Source organism: Pieris brassicae, chromosome 2 (assembly GCF_905147105.1).
Source record: "Pieris brassicae chromosome 2, ilPieBrab1.1, whole genome shotgun sequence".
Taxonomy (NCBI): Eukaryota; Metazoa; Arthropoda; class Insecta; order Lepidoptera; family Pieridae; genus Pieris; species Pieris brassicae.
The window spans coordinates 4,406,622-4,434,041 of NC_059666.1; the positions used below are offsets into that span (position 1 = coordinate 4,406,622).

General features: G+C 32.6%; 1 protein-coding gene across 2 annotated transcripts in view; it reads left to right on the plus strand.

Annotated features, from left to right (window-relative positions):
• Positions 1–2,045: 2,045 nt before the first annotated feature.
• Positions 2,046–27,420, plus strand: part of LOC123720128 (cGMP-specific 3',5'-cyclic phosphodiesterase-like) — a 42,965-nt gene continuing 17,590 nt past the window's right edge. For both annotated transcript variants that reach the window (XM_045676626.1, XM_045676625.1), the window contains exons 1-3: positions 2,046–2,188; positions 14,444–15,076; positions 23,408–23,521. In XM_045676626.1, coding sequence (XP_045532582.1) covers positions 14,531–15,076; positions 23,408–23,521 — 660 coding nt within the window. In that variant the 5' untranslated portion in view covers positions 2,046–2,188; positions 14,444–14,530. The remainder of the gene's footprint in view (positions 2,189–14,443; positions 15,077–23,407; positions 23,522–27,420) is intronic.

Sequence of the window (27,420 nt, forward strand, 5' to 3'; positions counted from 1 at the left end):
GCAAAGATTATTAAGGCGAGATCCCTGTCCCTACCAACAAGAAACAATGTTTTTTTTCGTAACTTCAATCGAACTAAGATTATCTATTATATATTATAATGACCTATAAAAAAACACACGGTCTTCTTTACACTCAGGGTCCGTCAAGAAAAGAGCGTACCAATTGTTCTACGTCCGGCAACCCGAGCCATTTGGCATTGATAGTGTCTATGGGCGATGGTATCACTTAATGTCAGATGAGCCTCCTGCTCTATAAATAAACACATTCGTTTATAAAGAAATTTGTACGCAATATTCCTCATTATAAACCATGAACTTTATAGCAATAGCTAAGACAAAAGAATAAAGATTATTAGTATTGAGTTAGTCGCATTTTTTTCAAGTAACTATATCTTATAAGCGACTAATAGCTGACTTTCGTATAAGTATCTTGAAAATGCAATATTAAACTAGCTTTATAAGGCTTATGGTGGCTATTCAGTGCTCATGCATTGTTAGCAGCGGTCAGTTATTGAAGCCGGAGTTCACTAAACTTTTAATATTAATTCTAATAACTTTACTATAGTTATGTATTCATAAGAAATGAAACAATTTAATCGCACTTATTTGACTAAAGCCGTCTCTTTCTGCCAAATTTTATTAAGTCTGATTTAATGAAGACTGAAAAAGACTGATTTAGTTTGTATGAAGAACGGAGTAAGGCTTTTTATTTAATAAAAAAACAGTCGTACTTCTTGAAATTTATCATAATTTTTCCTTCCGGAAAAAATACTCCCTCTGGAAGTGGATTATTTGCGACAACGCCGACTACTATACGTCTAAGTACTACGTAGGTAATTTTTGTAGAATTTTCCTATTGTCTATAATTTAATGAGCAGTAAAGTGGTAACAAATGACACGTTAAGAGTAAGTTTTGCATTTGGGATCCGAACGTGGAGTTTTAGTGTATAATCTAAAAACTGCATTCAAAAACGTTGAATGGGTAACTTATTTTGGATCAGTATAACGTTTGGTTAAATAAGCAGTGAATTTCGAGCCAAGCCTTTAACAGAACAATGCATAGAATGCATAAAACCACAATCTCTTTATGAATACTGTCAACCAGATGTACATATATCCGGCTCTAGTATACGTTGAACAATTAGATCAAAATCGAAGGGAATCTTTGATCAATATTGTCCGGAAAAAAATTGAAGTAATATTAATTAAACAAAAAAATCATTCACGTGTTATGAGAAATAATTATACTCAATTTTACAGGATTTAATAATAAAACTATTCAATTAGATTGATCTATCATGATAAGTTTTTTATAGAGTCTGAAGCTTGGTACCTCCTAAGAATGTAGGTAGCTACATGTTATTGTGCAAATAGCACTAGCAGGACTTAAAAGAAATATTTATATAACGTTAGTAATGCCAGAAAAATAATAAATACGCATGAACGTCCATCTTTAGAATAAGTGCCTAAAGCTAATTGTTTCATGAATGAAACATACTTTCAGACTTGATCGAAAACAGTGGGGGTCGTTATTGGACATAGATCATAAAAAAATAGATGTTTATGTAAATTCTGCACGTAGTCTAAAAGTATAAAATACATTTTTGCGTAGCGATTGAGCTATTTACGTATTGTTTTTACTAATATATAAATATTACTAAAGCGTGTCCACCTCCGTTAAAAATTATATATTTTTCAATTATGGTGCATTGCTTGATACAATTTATGTTTAACAAAACATATTATCTTAAATAATTTTGATATGTTTTTTTACAATTTAATAATAATTTGGTATTCATGTATTCCTTTGCTTATTAAAAAAACAGATACATATGGGACGTTTTACTAAAAAACGTATTGTCTAGTAGATCTCACTATTCAAAAGAGACAACGAGGATACAAGACATATCTGTGGTTAGATCCAATTAGGTAATCTATGACCCTGTTCCCAGCCGGCGTGCCTGGGCGGGCGTTGGTACGGGGGGCGCCTCAGCTCACCTCAAAAACGTAGCCTTCATTTTCCTCAGTCTGTGGCTAGTCGCCGTAGGGAGAGGTTATGCGTTTATGTCGATCAAATTTAACTTGAAACCGCAATAAAAACGTGTGTGTAATAAATACCCTGCAGTGTTGTATTGTGACGTAATAAGTAATATTTGTTGACGCCCTTCTTGAGGGGTGATTTACACAAGTAAGTACTTTCGGGATTTTATTGTTTCATTTTGTTAAGTAATTGCCTTTTGGCATGAGGATTGAATGGAAATTGGGAATTGCTATGGTTCAAATTACGCATTAACTTGAATGTTTATGATATAAACTAATGTAAACAAAAGATAATAAGATATCATTTAATAACAATGTAAAATAATTTCGCTGACCTAACCTAACCTAAACCTAGAACCAAATCGAATTCAGTTCATTTATACTAAATATACAAATTGTATGGTGTATGATTAATTTAAATATAATTTCCTGTAAATACATGACTTTATTTTTAACAACACTGGTAGATACATGATATTAAATACCAATACAAATAATTTCATTTTATATAAATCTAACTTGATACTACGAAGGGATCCCTGGTTTGAAGATGAACAAAACTTAGGCTTTAGTTATTATTACAGTATTTTAATATTAATAACAACGAAGAATTGAGTAAATATTAAAATATATTTTATTTAATTTTAAATACTATAACCGCAAATAGCTGGTTGGTATGAATTAATTGCAGAATTTTGCCGTACGATTTCTGGCCGGCTGATTGTTGAAACAAAGCTGAAAGCTCTATATTTCTTGGGCGATTAGAATAGTAGAATGTGGCCGTAATTGATATTTCTACAAGTTATGCCTATTTGTATTACTTTTCTTACTTAGTATCTTCTATATATATCTTCTATTCTATATAATTAATTTTAGTAAAGGACAGTTGGCTTTGAGTGCTAAGCTTCTAATTGGCACAGGTAAAATTGTGAAATAATTATATTAAAGGACCAAGTTGTGTATGAGGATAAGATTTATATTCATGTTGGTTATATACCAACTTAGCTTGAAAAGTTAGAGCCTTCGAAAGCTATTTATTACAATTTAACTAAAATATATGTCACATGCTTTCTTTGCATAATAAACATTAAAAAAGAGTTACATTTTAGTCACTTTTATAAAAGTAAAGTGTGTGAATAAAAAATAAAATAAATTAATCTTATAGGCAAGTAGGTAGCATTTTGTGCCTGACGCACGCCGTCGACTTTTTGGGTCTAATTTTGTGTGAATAGGGTTGCCCTTTTAAATACATTTAAAAAAAAACGTAAAAGAGACACTTAGTATATCAATTAAATTACCAATACATATAATAATAAAATCTCAATAAATATATTTTATATTAACTATACAATTTTACGATTTTAGTTATATTTTAAAACTATCGCTATTGCATTATGCATACTTTACAAATGGAAAGTTACACTTGGCACAATAAACAAAAAAATAAGTTATTGTTGATTTTTTATATCCGACAAATTAATTATTGTTCCCAGCATTGAGGCTTATCACCACCTATGACATGTGTCTGCTACATTCGTGGTTACGAGATTAGCATCGATGCAACTATTAAATATAATTGACGATAAAATTAGTTCGCGGGAATTGAAAATTCATAGAAAATGGCGTTCTTCAACGATTATCCTTTGAGACGGAAACGACAATGGGTGATTACTCTTTATATCAATGGTAACTATTACATAATTAAAGCAGTTAACAACTCGTTTAACCTCCTCGTCTTTAAATGGAAAACAGGATTTAATAGCCAGTTACAAAGTGTAACTGCGTCCTAAGCAATTGATTACGCAATTTAATCCCTTTAACTCAACTACCGGGGATCTGTTTATATATGTTATTTAAAAAAGGTATAAAGATTAAACATAAACACATATTAATAATATACGTAACAATGTAATTCCAAAATTTACTTAAAATTCAGGAAAAGGCCTCCCTTTTGGCGTATCAATGAAAATAATTAAATGCGCTTTCAACTTAATTCAATAATAAATGGAATGAAATATTTGATAGTTTAGTTGTTGGAAGCGCTAAGCGGGCTCACATTTAATATTCCTTCACAGATTAAAAACCAATTATTCTCTTAGCGATTTATAACTATGATATAAAAGAAGAAAATGTTTTTACGCCGTTACTATTTACCAGGTTAGGTACCTGATTTAGTTGCTTTATTTAATGCATTTTCCTCAGAAATTTTTGGTTCGACCCAGCGATGTAATAATCGCATTGGCATAGATCTATTCATTGACAAAATATAAATAAAAAACTATCTATGGAAAGGATAAAAGTGGTGTAAGGATATTTGTAATAGAATCACTCGCATTGAATCCCATTTTACTCAAATACAAATTATATTTCTTGGACTAGTGATATAAAAATGCAGAATACTCCAACGTGTAATTTAAAGTTTCTTGTTACTAAATTCTATTTGAGTAGTGATGGCACACATGTTATTGTTACATTCAGTAAAAATACAGTTCTCACTAGAATTGATAACAGTATTTGTTCAAGCATCGCGTGTTTGATATCTGCTATCTTATCACCATATCTTTGAGTGCATGTTAGATGGCCCTGTCAATATGTCAACAGTGAATAAATTAATTTATCCCAAAACCTTTTTACATGGTACTTAGTAGGAATCAATAATGATCGGATAATTGTGTTATGTTTCGCCGAAGTGCATGGTACGTGGCACAGATTAAGTTTTTTGAGTTCATATTCTTCACAGATAAAAACCCTAATAAGAGGGTAATATAAATACTGCAAATATAAAGTATACCGCGTGACTAAGCAAAGTTACTTCAGTCAAATAAGTGAGAATGGTTCCAGTACAAAACAGCTCCAAAGACTCGTAGACCCTTTATATAATCTGTTTTACTTCACTTTAATGAAGGCTTTGAATTACATATATATTTTACCAATCTGGTATATAGTAACTAGAAAAATTACGAAGTAGGTTTAGTAGGTATTTCTAAATAAATTAAAATATTTCTTTTAAATAATTATTTGAGTTCAAAATTAACGCCACCCGTGGCAGTCAGTAGATGCATGGTTATACAACTTTTTCGATGAAGTGAGTTAAACATTTTTTTTTAATTTGAACCAATTTCTTGTTATCCAAGAAGCGCGTTCATTCTTAAGCTGCATAATATATATTATGTTTACATGTGGCTTTTTAAGTGTTTAGCTTCTTGAATATACTTTCAAATTGAGGTCAGTTCTCGTAGTAAGTTGTAGTTTCGTAATATTATTATAGATATTTCATGCCCTACAATATACAATGTCCGTACATAGTGGACATTCGATTTAATTTAATCGTTGAAAATACAACTCTATTTCCAAACGTATAAGCTTGTATTTGAATAAAATTAACTGATCCTTTGGATTATTTGCAATGACATTGATCCATGATTCTTCAATTCAATCCTCGAGCGGACTTCGGGTTTTCCAATTGGATTTGCCCGTTATTATCCTACTAAATATTTAAATTATTAAATATTAGCACAGCCCAATATTTCTATATCTGTCTTTTTTTAAACAAATAGACGATCAGCAGTTTGTGTCACATTTCGATCATATACCAGATTTATAACGATATATACTTTCACCGTACGAAGAGCGTGTTGCGGTCATAGATAAAAAAATGTATTGGTGCGCAATGTTGGGGCCGATCGCGCCATCATAGAAAAACATTTATTTTAAACTAAGTTATTAAAGTTATAAGAACATAAAAGTTATTTTAAGATAATTATAATAATAATTCAAAAACATTCCTAGTACGTTTAAGCGTACGTTTTAGAAAATATTATCATGAGATGCGTTGGCTAGGAATAAGATGAAAGGCGTATTTCTGGCTTTATGATGTTTTCGCCAGCGTTGGCATTACAAATTTAATACAATAAAATAATTACATATTATACTTTCAACGATGTTATCTTTTAATATCTTTCGTGGTTAAATAGTAACTACGAAATAAATCCATACTGACTTTATTGACACTGAGACGCTGATATTATTAGTCCTAGGACAAAATAAAAGTATCAATACTAACTTAAAAGATTTTCTAGCAGTTATTTTAATTAAGCCTTTATGAGTCAAGTACTTCAGTCTGTGTCACTGTGAACTTCTGTCAAAATTACCCTATACTGTGATATTTTGATCATAGAATGCATAGACAATTTTTTATCTGTGACACCATGTCTAATGCGCAGTGCTTAGTTTTGGCGCCAAGTATGTTTTCCTGTATTAAATTCTTAATATTATTTATTATTGCGATAATGAAGTATAATAGTGAATGTAATGTTAGTCATTTCCGGCTTAAAATATGGAAATTACTTGCCATATTTTAAGCCGGAAATTACTGACAACACAAGGCATCGCATTAAATGCTGCTGGTATTAAATATCAGGTAAACAAGAACTTGACTTGAACGTGACTTTTCCCATATGGATAGAATAAAAGTAATAAAAAGAACTATTTATTTTAAATAAATAAACGAAATAAAATAGTACAAATGCTAGCCATACTTTAGATTTTCCGTATAATCGCCATATCGTATAGTCTTGAAATCAAATAACGGGTTTTGATCGTTTGAGTTAAATTGAGTGTTTAATGGATATATATGTAACAGGATTGATTAACATTTTCAGCTGTGTGAGTGTAATAACTGAGAAACATTGTCTCACTAGCCTGCCCTGCTACCCTGTTACTATAGTAAGACCTAATTAATATCAAAACCCAAATTGCTTTCAAGGTAATTATAAATTAATATCACGTACATTTGACAAGCAATTTATTTGAATTAATTAACAAACGTTACCTATTAATCCGTTAATTATAAGCTATCGTATGACGTAGGAGATGAGGAAACCACATTGTGGTTAATATTTTAGGACCTTTAAAATATTTAACCATTGTAGTTTTATTGATGACTTGCGTTTAACCATTCCAAATCACGTTATATATTGTAAAAATAACATGTCTGTGTCAGTTGATACTGCACAATCTAGGCCTTACATCACCTCCATGTTTTGGGTTCAGTTCCTAGTAACAACTTCAATTGTTTTAGATTAAAACGTAGACTCAAAAGGATAATGAGTGTCACAAAAAATATAAACGAAAGCATGTTCACTTGCATTTACACACAATAACTTCGAAACGCAAAAGATTTAAGATTTAGTCTCAGGAAAAACCAAAATTATATTAATTTCGAAGTTTCATATACTATCCCATAATATAATAATTGTCATGCCATATTTATATATTTAGCATAAATTCGATTATGGAAAAAAATATAATTGGTTTGTATATAGAAACCAAGTGTTTGACACAGGAGCTGTAGAAGTTAAATTTCGTTGTATAGGCAAATGGTTTTCGTCATTTTCAGTAAAAGTATTGCGACCATGCGAGAACTTTTTGGCATTTGGTAGGAATTATTTGATTTGAACGTGTTATCTGGTTGTAATAGAGCCTCAAACAAATCGTAACAATAAGTCTGGCTTTGCAAAGCTAGCGAAGGTCGATAAACAGCCCTGCGAAGCCAGGCTCGTACTGACAGATTTGTTAATATTACACCTCATTATTTTATCAGTAACTGTCATTTTGATCAATTCAGTACCTGCGATTCAAACGTAAGATATACTTATATCTGATGCATATCTATCTACGTATTTGCTAATCGCACGATCGTGGTTACGCTTACAGAATAAATAAACACATAATTAACATTACTTTGTACATTAATAAGACTTAACTATGGATTAAGGAACCTGTTAAGGATCTTATAGACTGATATCGTATAAGAGTGGCGGAAAGTTTCTTGCCAGTTCTTCTTGCCCGTTTACGCCCTTGACTTGCGAACTAGTAGTAAATATAAATTTACAATTAATTAAACTTCTTTCCTGACGTTCATAAGTGTACTTATTTACTTATATGTTTTTTTTTCAATTTGAGTTATATGCCAATTATAAAAAAATTAGTGCTACAACCTTTTTAGGTTTGGGCCTGAGATTTTTGTATCTGTTTCACGAACATTTGTCGATTGGGTCTAAGGCAAGGTTTCTTCACGATGTTTTCCTTCACCATTCGAGCAAATATTAAATGCGCGGAAAAGAAAGCATTGGTGCACAGCTGGGATCGAACCTACGGAGATGAGAGTCACACACCTAAGCCACTAAGCCAACACATATCATCCAACTAATTAAAAAAAATGATCTATGTATGAACCATCACTATAATTTGTGTCATTTGGGGCTAAATACGGCCCTGGTTGTTAGCAATTACCCGATATTGTCTAGTTTATTTCTGGATAGGGCCTGGCATTGACGTAATACTCGTTATTGGTCAGCGTCTTTAAACGTTTTTCACAGCCATCTTTTATGGTGTTGGGGAAACTGCCAAAGAAAAATAAAATTGCTATATCCTTCGTAATAAGTAATTCGTAATTCCCAAATAAGTACGTACGATTATTTAGAGTTAAAATAAACGAATGGATAAAATTAATTTCAACAAGAACGTTTTTAGTTTCATTTTGTAGCAATTTATTATATAAGGGGCCGTTCAAGTATTACGCATTTTATCCCCCCCCCCTCCTCTTATCAGCAAAAATAAGCAAAGCTCTAAAAAATAATAGTACATTGACATATTAATTGTTTGTAGGAATCCTCGAAAATGCATTTCGTTTTCAAGCCGTAATTAATTACTGTTGACGCAATCATCAAGTAAGAAAATCAAAGAGGGACACCCCCCCCCCGCTATAATGCTTACGTAATACTTGAACTGTCCCTAAGTGAATATCGAGTAATAATAATTTCGCATAAACTTTATATTTACAAAAAGTATATCAAAACCGGCAACGATACGGTTAATTAGTAAATACTTTTACTGTAAGTAAGTTTACTGGCGAGTACTGTGTAACATTTGTATGAGAACTAACAAGCCAGTGTTAATTGGGTACAAAGCTAAGCTTGATCTAATACATATGACATTTTTATATTGTGTTTTCGTTCAAATTTATCTTCTGAAACTCGATTTGAAAATATGACCTACTAGTATAATAGTTTGAGCTCAATATGATGTACTACGGTCAAAACTTGATTATAGCTTAAGATTTTCTTATTCAAAACTTCTGCACTGCAGACGAGTTTATCTTTATTCTCATACGTTATAAAAGTTGACACGAGATTTCGAAGTTCCTCTGTCGGACTCAAGTTAATATCATTTTAACACTCGCGAGAACTTCCTATAGTGAATTATCTGTACTATAATATCTTTATTTATATATCGTGTCAGTAGCATTGGTAATCTTGTGTCCTGAGTTCAAACCCGGTGACAATATCACGATTTGTGTCAGGCACTCACCGAAGTTTTAACAGTAGTAGCCAATTCAATAGTTTTGAATCTTTATTACGTTTCTTTGTTTATATAAAACTCCGTCGAAAGTTCGTTCCAAGTTGAAATAAGAGGAAACATAACATCCAAAGGATACAAGAGATCAAAGATAATTCCCGCCATTCACACAATGTTTGGAAACAGTTATGCAAACCGTTGTCAAATCACAAATAGTTACAGTTTTGTTATTTACACACAGAACTGATGTTTGTTTACGGTAAAACGAAAACTTTATATCCCTGGCAACTTTGAGCTTTTTCATCGTTTGACGCAAACGGCCCATCTATTTGCGACAGTCTCTGGCAAGTTTCGATATAAAAACAAACAGATTTTATTGCTTAAATTATGCAACAATTTTAAAATAGCTATTGACATATGGAAGCGCTACTGGAACTAATTGGGCTGGCTTAAATAACAAGCAAACTGGACTTTAGTTTGTCTAATAGCGGAAAAGGAAGCCGCTTAAAAATAAGCAATACATCAGACACATCATACAACAGTTCGGATTACGTAATATACAATTTTTAATAAAGAAAAATTATCGATCGCTCAGGAGACGGTTTAAATAAAATTGTCGGTGATTCTTCAAGATACAACTACATAAGTACATAATATATAGTTTGTGAATAGAGAAGAACTAGGAAGTCTGTGGTGTTATATAGGGCAGAGTTTATAGAATCACGGTTCGACGTTGCTCGGTTTTGATTGTTACGTAACAGAATGGACAATTGCTTTATTGTGTCGAATGTATCGGACACACTCTTGGGAAAATATTTAGATTTAGCAATATTTTTGTTTGCCATTTCTCAAGTAACTTATTATAATTTGGAACTTGTATGAAGTAATAGTGGTTGACTTAAATTGTTTTTATAAATTGTGTGCGTTATTACATATTGTTTATAATAATAATAATACATTGGCTCTACAGCCCCTATATGAGCTTCAAACCAACATCTTTAATTAATTTTATTTAATTTCCTTCACCGTACGAGCGAATGTTAGATGCAACACATATATAGAAAGTCTTTTAGTACATAGCTGGGATCGACCCTACAACCCAGGGACTAGAGCCGCACGCTAATGCTACTAGTCCAACAATGCCTGTATTGTTGTTTTTAAAAATATATATACTTTTATAATTATTAATTTACATATAGGTTATACGATATGCATTTCGTACTTAATAACTAAAACGTTTTGTAGTTCCAATTTAAAAAAAAATGCAATTATTAAATTGGAAGAACTCAAGGCATGATTTAGTGTTTTATGTATTGTAAAGAAAAACGAGTCATCTGAAAGCGCCACTGTCTCAGACCGGCAAGGCCTACCTTCAAAAAGTCAAACGGGTACCGTCATTAAGAAGGTCTCTATTATTTATATAATGAAACACCGTTACATAGTTCAAAATTTCTTGTGAACTTGTTAATGTGAACTTAGATTTAATAAACTCGGTTTCCAGAATGCTTTAGCAGTTCTGAATATTCTAGCAACGTTACAAGTTATGTATCAGTTTTCTCATCAAGTTTGTATATGGGTTACCAAAGTAAGTGTTTGGAGACATGCCAAGCGCGTATGGAATTATGTTTATTTACCTAAAAATTGTCGCCCTTGTATATATAAAATCAAATACCAAATCGTACCATGAGTTGGAAAGAAACACTACCCTTCAAACCTTGGTTTTAGCGTCAAATTTCTGTATCTAATTCCTCCATATATTTATTTATTTATTTACAGCTAATGCACGGCCAAATTCATCAAAACGAAACCTTTTGCTACCTATCTTTTCTATTTATCTTTTCTAAGTACATTTTTAAATCACAGTATATTATCCCCATACACTACACAAATAGGTTGCTCTCCGGCGAAGATTCGAGAAAACTATTAAGCTGCGAGAGTGATTGGGGGATTGGAGCTTTTTGGACGACGTACGCTGAACTGTACGAGTCGAAAATACAGCCAAAATGTTATGTTTCCGGCAGCGGTGAATGCTGTCCGGACCGTACAATTTCATAATCTCTCCCAGCCAGTTGTGCTTTCCGTTTCATTATCCTTTATTTTCAAACCAAATTTGATTATAACTAAATCGTATACTGGCTTGTTTTTATGCCTGCGCTGTCAATTTTTGGTTCTTAGTCATTCTGTTATCATTTGTAACAACTACGGTCTGACGTATGGCCCGAGCTACGAGTCACGTGCTTAACCAGTAACAACTTTGTAATTACGGTTCAAACGTATTAAACGTTATCTACGTTAAATACACGTACTAATAAGTTTGCCAGGGCACTGTCGTCAGTGTAGCATCTGATGTTTATCATTTAATTCTTTATCACACTATGGTAGAGATAAATAAATATTGCCAATGCTTGAACAGTCTTTTGTTTTTGAGATTAATACCCGAAAATTCATTAACGAATGCGTTTTATTGTACACTCCGTTGTGTTAAAGTACTAACCAATGATAAAACTTAAACTGAGGATCAGCAGTAACAGCTATCTATCTACACAAATTGTACATACCAAAGTTTAATTGTCTGCCTCTTTATACCTAAGCCTAATTTAATTAATGTTTATCATACGTCTATATTTTTTATCGCAACAATGTTTAGAAACAACAAATTACGATATTTTTCCTAGAATGGGGACAACAAATATTGAAGATCCCTTTAATGTGTTTTAATATAAAAGTTTTGGTGCGGTATTATATTAAGTTTTTATTTATTAATTTCGTAATCCTACATCTAACATAATAAAAATAATTATACTAAAGATATGGCCAAAAATTTAATGTATAATATATACAACATAATTTATAGAATAAGGTTTAGATATTTACGAAAGGAAAAAGTGAATATAATTATGAAACATATATAAGTGATGCCTAATTCGGCTATGTTGTGTGAGGGTATGTACGTGATCTATGTTTTCCAATAAAACGTTGTATATTCGCCAAAGCCAATAATCGTCTGTATCGCAGAATAGCCGATCGATGAAACGAGAATATGATTTACATTGAAGCCTCGATATTGCATTATAAATCAAAGCGCTGCGGTTGTTAATTTGATTCTATGTTAAAACTAGTTTACATAATATCGAGACTTTTGGGTAAATTTAAGTTCAAGTAAAAACTATATAACGACACGACTGTGTATTTTATTGTGTTACAGAAAGTTCTCGTTAAATGGCGAGAAGAAAAACGTATAGATAATCCGCGACTCCTACTTATTAGTAATGGTCAACAACAGTCGTATGCAATATGCCGACAGGCGAGTTTATTGCGGGCTAGGATAGTAAAGGTACTCAGTTGTCGCTATGTAGAGTGTATTGTATTTGGCATTGTATGCAAGACAAGCTAAACCAACCAAAGCCAATTGATTTCGACGCTTTAGGGAGTTCGTCCTTAACTCGAGGGATATGGAGTTTACACTGTATTTAAATACAAACTCAGGCAATACCTGACCTTATAAGAGACCGCGTCATTTTGTGTTCGTTCGTATAAAAAGACCCAAGCGTTGACGACTGAAGCAGCATATTTAAATCCATGCATTAATATACAATTTTAAAAACACGATAAATTATACTAAAGTATTGATTTCCAACACACGCATATACAGTATTTACGATATTCTTAACCTACATAGTAATATAAATAACAAAATGGATAAAAATGTAGTCCCTGCGGCAGTATTGCGATTCTTATCGTAATCGTTGAACGAGGAAAGCGCCAACTCTAGACTCACCGTTACAATCTACCAGGCACCAATCTTTAATAATGAAATAATAATATTAACATAAATTTATCGTTCGCTTATCCTTAAAACGAACGAAGTCGAAGTCGACCATCAAATTTTGTATAAAGTACTGACATTAAGTACGTAATGACTCGCATTTTGAATCTTCTCATTATGTATTCATTACGAAGTTTGAAGTGACGTCATAACGTTCCTTTCAATCAACGCAAAACTGCTCAAGATGAGATTGCTTGCGTAAATGGTCTATTCGTATGCAAAGAAAATACGCAGTACTTATGATAATAGGTAAGCACCGTAGCTCAGACATTTTCAATAGGAAAAACACTTTTTGAATAGTTATTTACATAATTGTAAATTTTAGTCACCGTGACCACACACACTGAAAAGTACGCGAAACGTCGGAAATAGTTTTTCTTAATGTGTAAAAGCTATTTTAACAAAAGACAATACCATTTTCAATAAATTGAGAAATTCACTGTATTCTATCTTTGTCTATCTATTAACCTCATTTTTATTCTTGTTTTTGTTTATAACAGGAACGGGCTAATATTCCTTTATAAAGCAGGGTTACACATACACATATCTGCTTAACAAGCCCCATATTTTTTATTAAATGAAAAAAAAACTTTTTAATCATAATTAAGGATTGTTGCAATATTTACTTTTCTCTTTAAAACTAAAAGTTCTTTGTAATCCTTTTTTTTTAAATCGGTCCGGTTTTGATACTTTACAAACGCAAACTTTTACAGCCTTTCATATGATTGAAGTCGGCTATTAACATATATATTCTTATATATTTGTGTTTGATGATAAGCTCAGCTTTAGGTTTCGAATTACATTACCAGATTTCTACGATTTTCTTTTCGATCCTTTCAAAATGAAAGGAAGGGATCAACCCTTTCACATATTGAGTGTTGGGATTGAGGAAGTTCAATATCTTTTAAAGCCAAGTCTTGTACAAAATATAGTGAACATATTTGCTACATTGAAGCCTTCTATATCGATAAAGTAACCTATAAAATATATGTAGTTCTTTTTAATGTGACTACTGTTTACGATATGCAAAAATGAGTCGGTTAGTAAAACTTACTGAAAATTTGGACCACATTAAAAGATCTCCTCCTATTTTAAAATAATCAATTTCAATATATAAAGATTTCTGTATTTAATTGCTTTGTACAACAAACAACCGAAGGATCTCTCTATCTCATATAAATATTATTAACATTTTTATGACTAAATTTATCTTTACAGATACATCATAAGTCGCAACAATCTAGAAATGTCAGAAGTAAGTAGTGAAACAATCCACATACCCCCGTATCACTGAATCAAACTAAAATGACGTCAGAGAATCCAGTAGACGTAGAAAATGCGAACGTGAAAAAATCAGACGACAAACAGACAAACAAAAAAGACAACAATCAAACTCATACGCTTATGAAACTATTCTACGAGTTACCTGACGACATAAAACCAAACGGCAACATGCTGAAAGAAACCCCACCGATAACGATTGTTGAAATCACCGAGCAGAATGGTTGTGAGCTAAACAGCGCCAGACTATGTGATAGTTATAAAACTAGTCCAGAAATAGGCAATAAAGTATACGATTTAGATGGACAGTGTCCAGACGTTAAGGAAATAGATAGAACAACTCCAGATGACTGTACAGAGGAAGATTTGGAAGAATTAAAGAAGTTATTAGAAAGCAAGCCTAGGTTATTAGAGAGGTATTTGAGGGATTGTGCGTCACTGGAGGAGGTGAATAGACTGCATTGTATAACGTCTGGTGGACCTTTATCTCCAAGACCGACACACGAAGCGAGAAGTACGTCTGTGACGTCAGATCTCTTCCAATTATGGCTGTCGTCGTCTCCTGTCAAGGTGAGTTAATAAATTAAACGTCCTACTAATTGGGAGGATTACGATGTTCACGAACATTAACATTCCTAAGAATGTTTTAAGGGTGTTTAAAGACTAGGCTGATAAGAAGTAATATTAAACGTAACATTCGCCGGGAATCCAGTGATGGCATAACATTTCTCACAATTATCTTATGGATCAAAGGCTTTTCACTCGCCGTTCAGTAAATTCTCCATTTTTAAAAGCAAAAAATGAATGTTGTTAAATACAGCACTATCATACTTTATTTGACAGGTGATAAGATAACGAATAGTTTTGATACTTCTGTAGATAATTTAAATGGCGCTTCAAGTATTAATGTTAGGCGACAGACAGTGGCTTCAGACAATGATAGATAGGATTATACAATCCAAGGACCTTGGATAGCAAACTACATACAATATTCTTGACATACATGAAAATATATTTTTTTAAATAATTTTTTTTAGAAAAATTTCTTCGTAATTAATGCCAGCAACAGTCAGTTGGTACGTATGACAGATGCTGATTACCGTAGGGTTGGTTAGGCACTCACGAGACCAAGAACATATGACAAATCTTAATATATATAAATCTCCTGTCACAATGTTGTCCGCGATGGACTTCTAAACTACTTAACCGATTTTAAATTAAATTGGCACACCGTGAGCAGTCTGGTCCAACTTAAGAGATAGTATAGCTTAGATCTTTAATTATAGTCGCAATTTTACTTTATTGCAAATTATTTATCTATAATTGATTGACAGTCACAATTAACTGTTGACTCCAAAAGATTCTAACAGATGTCGATACTTTTCCACTGGATTGAGTAAGTAATCAAGGCACTGCTATGGTAAACCGACAAACGTGTCATATAAGCTAAAATTCAATATCATGATTCCCACGTGTTATTGAGGCTAAAGTATAAATTAAATTTATTTTGTAGTAAACGAAATACCGTGAAATTCTATTATTTCTACTTTTTTAATTTTTTGTGTTAGCATAGCGAACCACGTGTTACTTAGACCGAAGTGTAAATCAAATTCAAATTATAGTGACGATAATACAGCGAAATTATTCTTTCGTGTCACGGTATTAAGGCTAACTAAAACCACATCAAGGAGAAACGAAGTTCGCGGGGGCAGCCAGTTTTAATATAATTTGCGCTCCGACCAGGAATCGAACCTATACCCTAGGCGTCACCATTCAGCATGCTTAATTTTATGAAACAAAGAGAGAAATTATTAAATTATTCAACATTTAACGTAGAATAATTTGTACCTACTCAAGAACAGTGTTTATTCTTGTCAGTGATAAAAAGAGAGATTAATATTTTAAAGTATGGAATGTTAGCTAATACCATATATGATTTATAAAGCCAGTAGAAACCATGCCTGAGCTGGCAATTGCCTAACCGCAGAGCTAAATGTGCAGATCAACTTTCAACCGCCAGGCAAATGCCTGTGACGTAGCAATGATGTGTTTAAATATTGAATGAAAACTGATAAATCTGATTCCCGTGTTATGGAATTTTACATACGGGAATCATAGTTCGCGTGTCTATATCACTCTACGACATAAACCAAATATTTTTATATCATATTTCTTCTGTATTATGTATATCTTTTAATACATAAAGTTTGTAAAATGCAAATAATTGGTTTCCGTACGATTCAGAAATGAGACTCGAAAAAAGTCTAAACTGAAAAAGCCTTTTATTATTTAGAAACATAATACGATATTCACCTTAAATATTACAATACCGGAAGCCGGCGAATGTGCTTCCATTTATTTAAGTGTTGGTACTTCAAGAAGATAGATTGTCTTTGTATTTTATTTCTACTTAGCTTCGCGTAATTTCTTCGGAGAATTATAACTCAACTATATATATATATTACTGTTATTGAGGTTTCCCGTGTTTTTTATTAACATTAATATATAAAGAAATTAAACAAGCCAGTGATGCTACAACCTTTGTACAACCTTAGGTTTTTGTATCTTTTTCATGATTATTAATCAATCTAATAGTCAATCGCGCAGCCTCTTGTGCCTGACACAAGCCGACTTTTTGGGTGTAAGGCAAGTCGGTTTCCTCACGATTTTACCTTCTCAGTGTACAGGCGAGGACCGAACCTACGACCTCTAGGAAGAAATTCGCACGCTGAGGCCACTAGGCCAACATGCCACATCTAGCATTAAACTTTACAATTCAGCATGAATAGCGTACAATTTACTGACAACTTCGATCAAATCGAAACAAGCTTTTTAAACAGGCCGAGGCTTTTATTACAAACAATTAATACATTATACGTGAAGCTCCTCCATCAGTTTTAAAGTCAGTAATATCATTAATTATGTTCAATTTTTAATATTGTAATGTAACGAAGTGTTAATAAATAAATAAATAATATGTCTTAATAACGACTGCTACTGACTTCGTATATAAACAGAGAATAGGAGTATATTTTTAACTCCTACAATGCCCTTTTGCCATTTAATCGCAGGATATGTATCTTCGTATCCACAGGGAGTACTAGGATTACTGATATAGTATTTTAACAGAGACCAAATAGGATATATTTATTTAAATAAAAAACACGGACAACCTCAATAATATATATACAGTTGGGTCATAATTCTCCGAGGAAATAACCCGAAGCTAAGCGGAAATAAAATACAAAGACAATCTGTATTTTTCATGTACCAACACTTAAATTAATGAAACCACATTCACTGGGTTCCGATATTGTAATATTTAAGGAAAATATTGTATTATGTTACACATTAAACAAATGAGAAATTCAGTCCCATTCGATTTATGGTACTTCAATTGTATAGAAAATGTCAATCATCTTTTACATAAAAAGTAACATATCATTACAAATATCATACATTTTGTATTTACGATCACAAAATGTGTTTTTTTTAATTTAACTTCCTAATAATATATTCAACATTCTACACTTACTAATTGACATTTTATTTTCTCAGCTCCGTGTAAATACTGCTCTAATTGGATTAAACTGGAACGTTTCATATTGAGCCGATTTTATTCATTTAGTACGATATTTTTAATAGTACACAATCTTTTATAAATGCTAAAAAATATTTTCTTCTATCTGTATTTTTAGATGAAAATAGAGTGAAAACGAAATCTATTCAGAGGTATGTTATTCAGTTAAAGAATAATGTTTTGTTACCTCAGGTATTGGATATAAAAATATCGTTGTAAGGATTTTTGAATATGGAATGGTTGTAAATATTATCGATATTATGCACGCGATTCATATAAGTAACTCAAAAAAAGGTTTTTAGTTACTACGTCAAATATATATATAGAAAGAGGTATAAGAAGTAGTTAATTTTACTTGATATATTATTATTAATATACACAGAGTAAGCGTGTAGAAATAATATAATAACTATAAACCATAAAATGAGATTTTGATAATAGAAATGGTTTTGTTTTTATATTTTACTAAATTTACTTTGACAAATACATATCAGCGACATCGCATTTTCACTTGATTAAACTCCCTTTGCGACCTTATGGATAACACAATTCCAGCATTATTTTGTGCACAACGTGTATTGCGGGTTGTAAATATAATAGAAAAGGAAAAACAAACAAAGAGCAATGTTAGCCAATGACAGGGCTTCAATGTGCGACTCTCATCCCTGAAGTCGTAGGTTCGAATAGCAGCTGTTGCACAGCTTCACTTGGAAATGGACTTTCTATGCACGCATTAAAAATTCGCGCGAACGGTGAAGGAAGATATCGTGTGGAAACCGGCATGCCTTAGACCCAAAAAGATAACATGTATCGACCACAGAAGGCCGATCACCTCCATGCATATAGGAAAAAAGAAATGATCACGAAACAGATACAGAAATCTGAGGCCCAGACCTAAAAGGCTGTAGTACCAACGGTTTTTAAAGGCAAAAAAATATAACTTTCTCATTAACTTTTGTAAGCAAGCTCATAATATAATCCCAAAAAAACTTTGGGTTATGTAACATTACTTTAGGACTATCGCAATCCAGACACGTTCCTGACCAGTTTTTTCGACGTGACCTGAATATTATTCGATTGAAAATTAATATTCTTTTGGTATCGGGCTGTTGTTAAGGATCATATACTTTATATGTTTTTTTCATTGGTTTACTTGCATTGCAAATTTCGACATGGGTACTAATTCACAAATACCTACCATGTACTAACTTTACACTGTAATTAAATAAAGTAGGATTTAATTCCTTTTTAAAATAAGAACGAAATTGGATTTTAATAGCGTATTTCATGAACTGTTTAATTGAATGTTTTTAATTGAATGGTACTCTATGAATTGTCTAGTGCAGTGTTTTCCAAACTCTTTTGTGCCATGATCTCCTCCCGACCTTAGCCATTCTAAAATTTTTAATATCTAAAATGGAATTGCTCACTTAAGTAGCTTAAATGGACTAATATCCCTCCTCCGTTGAAAAATCTTCAACTAAAATCAAATTTTCGTCGCAATTATAAAAAAAAAACATTTACTTACTCAACAAAAATCTCACGTAATTTTTAATCCGCCCAAAAATATTTATTTACCTACTTCTTAACAATTATTCATATTTTTAGTTTAATTTTATTTACATTTTTCACTTGTTTTTTCTTCATTGCTTACACTGCTAACTTTAACTATTATTATTATTATTTGTTTCTACTGAGTATTAGATCCTTATTTATTTTTTGCAACTGAGGCGCAAACTAGCTGCTGTGGTCTCTGGCAGAATGACCAGCGCTGTGGAACAACTCTGCTGCTCAGCATAATACTGAGCCAGAGCCAATTGCAACAACTGCATACACGCATTACACAATTAAACCTTTTCCTTTAAAAAAATTGTTATCTCTCTATTACTATTCTTTTTTGATTTAGTTTTATTTTTGGATTGTTTGTTTTGATGATTATGTGTTTCTGTGTGTGTGTTTTTTTAGTAATAAATGTTATGTCTAAATGACAGGTATTATGAAACACGGTAAGTAGATTTTAAAACATATAATAAAAAACTAAAATTCCAAATAATTATTAAAAAACAACAAATTGCCCCTGTGATGATAGAGCCCAACGTTCAGAAACACTGGTCTAGTGTAAAAAATTAAAAATATATGTTTTGCCATTGCAAATTAAATAAATCTTTTTCGATAACGTTTTGACTCGAGATCCGGCCTACGAGATCATCTTTTATATTTACTTATAGGTTCTAGAACAATATGGATGGCACTTTAGACACAGGCGCATCGCAGACACACGATTATATGAGAACAGAAATTACATAATAAAAATGTAATGAAAAACACATAAAAGCAAGCAACATTTAGGCAAAATAAAACGCAATATTGAAACTAACTTATTAACAGCATACTGAAAAAGATTATGATAATTATAAAAGACTATTATAAAATATATTTACTCATTTATTATATTTTCATTTCAACTGTATTAATACCATTTCAAAATCGTTACAGCTGACTTTTACAAATAGGATAAATACAACTATGAACTTCTTGAAATCTATAAAAAGCTTTGGTAGAAAGTAAAGCACATAGCGACGTACACATATTAGACCGGTCACTATGGATTAACTAGGCACACAGGGGATTACCATCTAATTTCACATAAAGGCACGTGAAAGGAAGTGAGAAATGGAGCAGAGTTATTTGCCAAGGGCCGTACAATTTTGTCCTTTCTAGAACGTATCGTCAATTGGAATTTCTTATACTCCTTTAAGATCTGCTAACTTTAAAGAGACAAACTTCTCTAGGCATATATTTGCTAAATGGCCGCTTTCTTTTCAGACTTTTTCATGAACATACAGCAGGTATAATATTGCATATATAGGCACGTTTCAATATATTTCAGTGTTTTAAAAATATTTCCCGATTCAATTTAGTTGCGAATAGTGTGAATCGCCCAATTGAGTTAAACCAAACTCCCATTTCTGCGTAAAATATTAGTAGATCTTATCACAGTAACATACTATTAGTATTATATATCTTACAGCGCTCCTAATTACTACGTGTAAAAGTATTTTCATTGAAAATGTTTTACGCAAACTGTAACATTTAGTACATACTCAATCGTACGGCAACAATTATGCTCATTTGTCAGTTCACCACAAGCTCTTTAAGGCACGTATTTCTCGCCGCGTTATAATTCGGAATGGGCCAACATCTCTACGTATAAATGAATACGCGGTTATATTATAATATAAGGAAAAAGTATTTGTGCTACGGTTGATTCGCTAGTTTAGTAGGATACTAATCCTTACGGATCACTGAATCGAACTAAATTGGATTAATAACTGAACGGCTAACTAATAGAATATAAGACAAATCTACTATTCAACTATTAATATCTCTACTCGTTTCTTTGTTATGAATACGAATAAAAATATCGCCTTAAACCCAATACCTTATCAAGACTTGTATCTGAAATAGTGGAAATAAATGAAAATTTTGGTATTATGTATTACCAGGTCACAAGAAAATTCAAAAACAATGACCGGAACAGGTGTCACCATCTTATCTCATAGAAAATAATGAATTGCAAGGTTAATATTATTAGAGTAATAAAACCTACTAATTAATAATAACATATCATAACAGTATATTTGCTTTCTGGGCAGGACAAATCTATAGCCGTGTTTCTAAGCCAAAATAAATAATATTTCACAAGGTACTAAAACCAGGAATCTTTATATTAAAATTTTCAAGTTGTGCGCTTAAACCACATGCAACCTGCATAAGCAGCTAATTTACTGGAACCCACTTAACTATAAGAAATAAATATTTTATATAACCTTAGCATTTTTACCAGCTAAATTAATTTATGTTAATTCTAATGTTAATGTAAATAAAAATAATTTATGTTAACTCGTAGATGTTGAAGTCATTAAAATGAATGTATTAAACGATTTTTTTTATTCCACTTAGCCAAGTGGAGTTTTTAAATCAACAATCCGTTAATTACGAAAACGCCATGTCAAGGTCACTGCTTGAAACAGAAAAATAGTTTTTCAACGCGAAATATGGTTGCTTTTAGGCTAAAACAGTATTTTTATTTTCATCTATAGCAACTAAATATTTCAGTTTTATTAATACCAATAATTATATATTAATTTTGAAATGAAAATATATATGACTGAAATAGAAAATTCATAAATATTGCTTTTCCTAAGCTTATAATATTTTCATCAAAAGTACACACCGTTAGTTTCAACAGAGACTGCGTAGGTTTTCAAAGTTATACAAATGGAAAATGTTTTCTTTACCGCCTACTAATGAGGCGTGCGGGCTTAGAACAGCTTTTACGAGTATTCAATGATTTAATAGATGTATATTTTTTAATGTTTCTTAAATACATCGTAAAAACACAAATTCCCAATCTATGAAATGTAATAGGTTTTTCTGTATACATGAAAACTTCTACGATAAAAAGTAGTAAATGAAATTCTTTGCATATACATAGAACAGGTGACATCTCACTTAATGTGAAATGTTACCGCCGACCAATGGTCACTTACAATACCTAAACGCTTGTTTGTGTTGTCTTTTAAGATTCCATTGAAGGACCCTTGGTCGAAGTGGAAATATTTGGGACATAAGCAGAAATGTGTCTGGATCGCTAAGGAGTTATGAACCCTTCTCTCAACTTAAATATCCCTTTTTATCACCAAATTTAAAGATCCGAAAAAAGATAAGAGCAACAAATAACACGGCAGATGTTTATATCAATACAGTAAACGAGTGGATTAATTTAATCTCTCGCGTGTCACGTGTTACCCTCGTGTTATAAAAAGGAAGCCTAATATTTGAATACCTACAAAAAGAAATCCCGCAATAAAGCGTAATGCGACATTTATTGTTCGAGGTTTTGTCAACAAACAATTTGCCATTATAAATTGATATTTTATTTTGGAAATTATATTCAAATGAAAACTTTTATAAGGACTTGCAACCATGTTATCATATCTAAAATAAAATAAATAAATCAGAAAAACAAACAACAATAGGCATGGTGAAATAGAGCCACTCACTTACAAAAACGCATCATCAGCATTGATTCATGTTCAAGTAGCACCCGTTCACGAGTACAACGCATGGACTAACATTGGTCCCCACGTACTTGTAGTGATATATACACATTGAGCTATTTCATAATGTAGAGCCAAAATAACATTTCGTTTGTTTATAATTAAAGTCCCTCGATGTCATCAGTGGTGAGAATTGAACGTACTAAGTGAACAAAGCTGTGTTCTGCTGATATTTTTACATAATGTATTTGCTTTCAGAGATCACGGTCGCCTAGCAGCTCAGCTCAAAGACAGCTCGATGAGGCTGATCTTTTCATGGACCTTATCAAGGATGTCGCAAATGAATTGGACATTGATGTACTCTGTCATAAGGTATTATTTGAATATAATTATAATTAATGTATGTATTTATGCGATATATGGATTCATAAAATGTTACACTTTCGTTTAAACCATGCCCCGCAAAACTGCTTACGCAGTTTGACTGCAGGTTGACTCGCTTTATTAGCTTATACATTATTAAATTAGGTTATATTAATACAATTAATTTATATCCTCTTATCCACTTTAATAATGCGTTCTGTGAATGTAAGTAACATTTTAATTGTAGGTGACTCATGTATACTGACTACTCAGCACTGTCTCGAAGTGCTTGAAGACCGCCACGATACATCCGATCTCTAAAAATGGCGATCGCTCTGATCCTGCCAACTATCGCCTAATAGTTATAACCTTGTTCTCCAAAATAATGGAATCCATTATTAATGGCCATCTCCTGAGGTTAGCTGATTAGCGATTATCAGTTAATCTTTAATACCTGCAGCTGAGTTTCATCATCGGACGTCGAGGCAGAATACAAAATTCCACCCGTATCACCTCGACGTCCGACGTTCCACGACTGAGCGTTTTTCAAGGCAATTTTTGCCGCGCACTACCGCTATGTGGATCCAGCTGAAGTATTTTCGAACCAATTCGACTTAGGGTCCTTCAAGAAAGAGCGTACATATTCTTATAAGGCCGGCAACGCACTCGCGAGCCCTCTGGCATTGACTTGACTGGCTGGCGGTTAGTTTCGATACAGCGAAAGCCTTAGATCGGGTGTGGCACAGAGCACTACTTTCAAAGCCTCCAGCCAATATGCTTTCCGAGAAATTATGCAACAGGATTTCCACCTTTGTCACTGATGATGATGACTGATGCTCTGATCAGGGTCGTTAACGACGGAGCATGGTCCGACATTAAACCCTTGAATGTTGGGGTCCCACAAGGTGTGTCCTATCCCCGATCCTGTTTATGTTATGCTAAGAATTATTGTTAAGAAAACACTTTTTAAACTGATTGAAGCTATGTTATATTATTATATTTATTTACATAATTTTGAATTTCATATTTTTTCCGACGTTTCGCGTGCTTTACAACGTGCGTGGTCACGGTGACTGAAATTGAAGGTGTTGAATGTCAAAAGTATCACAGCTGTTGAGAAAGTTGTGTTATCTGTATTTATTTCCCCGGAGTTGGTATCGACTAAGCTAAGACTGAAGCTATGTATTATTTATATAAGTTTATAATAATAATACATAGCTTCAATCCGTTTAAAAAGTGTTTTCTTAATGTGTAAAAGCTATGTTAACAACAAGACCATACAACATTCATTGTTATGATGACGACAGAAATCTGGATGCTCTTAACTGGCTGGGCTGGTATTTTTCGGGCAGTTGTCAATGAGTACCGGATGACACTCTCCTTAAAGCCTCAGCTAGCATCTGGATACTAGGCGTTGACATTTCGAATGACGTTCAGTTTCGCGGTCATTTGAAAGGAAATGCTAAGTTAGCCTCTCAGAAGCTCGGTATGCTCAGCGAGGCAAGACGGTACTTCACCCCGGTCCTCCGCTTGCCGCAACTCTATAAAGCGCAAATTCGGCCCCACATGAAGTTCTGTTCTCACCTATCGGTGGGAGCACCCCAATACTGGCTCCTTTCGCTTGACCGTATGCAACGGAGAACGATTCGAATCGTTGACGACCAGCCACTTTCCGAGCGACTTGATCCTTTGGCGTTGCGTAGAGATGTGGGATCTCTCTGCATCTTCTACCGCATTTACCTTGGGGAGTGTTCAGAGGAGTTGTTCATACTAATACCTGCAGCTAAGTTTCATCATTGGACGTCAAGTTGGAATACAAAATACCATCCGTATCACCTTGACGTCCGTTGTTCCACAACTGAGCGTTTCTTAAGGCATATTCTGCCTCGCACCACCACTATGTGGAACCAGCTGTCCACAGTATTTCCGAACCAATTCTTAAAAGGCCGGCAGTGCGCTTGCGAGCCTTCTGGTAGTGCGAGTGTCAATGGGCAGCGGTGTCTATTAATATCAGGTGAGCCTTTTGCCCATTTGCCTCCCGTAAAATGAAAAAAATATAAATAAATAATGTCCGTGTGTGAGTAAAGTGTGCGAATAGAAAATGATAAAACCAACATTTTAAATGTACTGAAACAATTGAGAATTGTTTTAAATAACACAATAATCGGTATTGCGGAGTACCGCAAGAGATAGTAATCTCTGGAATCAATTTAATTGAAAAAAACTTGGTTTGAATTTCTTCAGCGTTTAAAAAATAATATACGAACTATGAAAATCCAAATTTAAGTTCTGATTTATAATAAAAAGGCGTTTGTATAGACATTGATCGGTTATATTTTAATTTCGTATAGAGTCTTAGAAGAATCCGATGGGGTTATTGCCTTATAAATTTACATAGTAATACATCGACATTTCTTTACTTAAATTCAAAGCACACTTCAAAGAAATGAAAATCTAATAACACAGGCTTCTAAGCTTTATTAAGTCTAGAATAAGAGACAAGTCAGTTGGATTCTGATATAACGCGAGTTTGTTATTTTTAAAAAGTAGTTGCACGCACGTAATACGAATTTATTGTTATATATTGTATATATTATATAAAAAGTTTTGTCTACGGGAAACAAAATAAAAGCTAGAAACACAAAACTGCAATAAATTATTACACAATCTTTAACGGGAAAATAATCGATGTTTTATATTAATATACTACTTACTAATATTAACAGAATTCTTAAAAACTATAAATCAGTGTAAACTCTTTATAACGACAGTAAAGGGACGTTAGGGAAGTAGACGTTAAATGGAGAGAAGAAAAACGTATAGATAATTCATGACTCCTGCTTATTAGTTATGGTCAGCAACAGTCTACTCTTGCATCCCGATTTGTAAAAAAAAAGAAAGAATTTCTTAGAAAGTTCGTATGCATGCCGACAGTTAGTTTGGCGGGCTAGAATAATAAAGCAACAAAACAACTTTGTTGTCGTTATTAAGAGTGGGTATAATGCTATGTATGAGAGTATATCATTATATGGAAGATAAGCTAAACCAACCAAAGCCAATTGATTTCGATGCTCTAGGGAGTTCGTCGTTAAATCAAGGAAGTTACTTGGAGTTTACACCGTATGTGATTTAAAAAGCCAGAAATATAAATGATAACTTGTCGCAAAATTTTTGAAGAGAAACGTAACTGTACGAGAAGCGTTGTGAAACTGTGCAGCAGAAGTGATTTTATTATCCTTGGTATTGTAAACATTAGTGACATATATGAAAAATCAATAAAAGAAAAACATATTCCCAAAGTAAATTGACTATATTCTTACCCTGACCCTGACTTATAATAATACTTTTGTTATTATTAGCCTGAAACTTAAAAATCCCAATTCAAGTTTTATCATCGCAAAACCGTTACGGCGTTTTCAAAGCGTTTTATTCCGATCTTACGTTTAACTTTCAATAAGATTTTCGAACTAGACAAGGTAAATTATAATTTGCGTAATGGACACTCAGCTGAATTAATATTGGACTATTGTTATATTCTCAGACGTGATCCATTTACTGATTGTATTGAGATAACTATAGTGAATATTATGTCATGTGAACTCTATTAGTTCACTAAGTATGTATAAAACAAATTGGGCCTTTTATTTAATTATTTTTATTTCTTTATCTTTGTTTTTTAAATCTTATGTTATGTATTAAAATTGTTTTATCATCTTCATTGTAATAATTATAATAATCATACAGAAACTTTACCAAATATGACCGAGACTGACGTCTTACCTAAGTACTAAGAAGTTAAAGGGTTGAATAATTGATTTTTTCTTATCTTTGTACGCTTCTTGCTTGTAAGAAATTAATGTTTAAGTAACGATTAGAAAATATCACTAAATGTATGCGAAACATTTCAT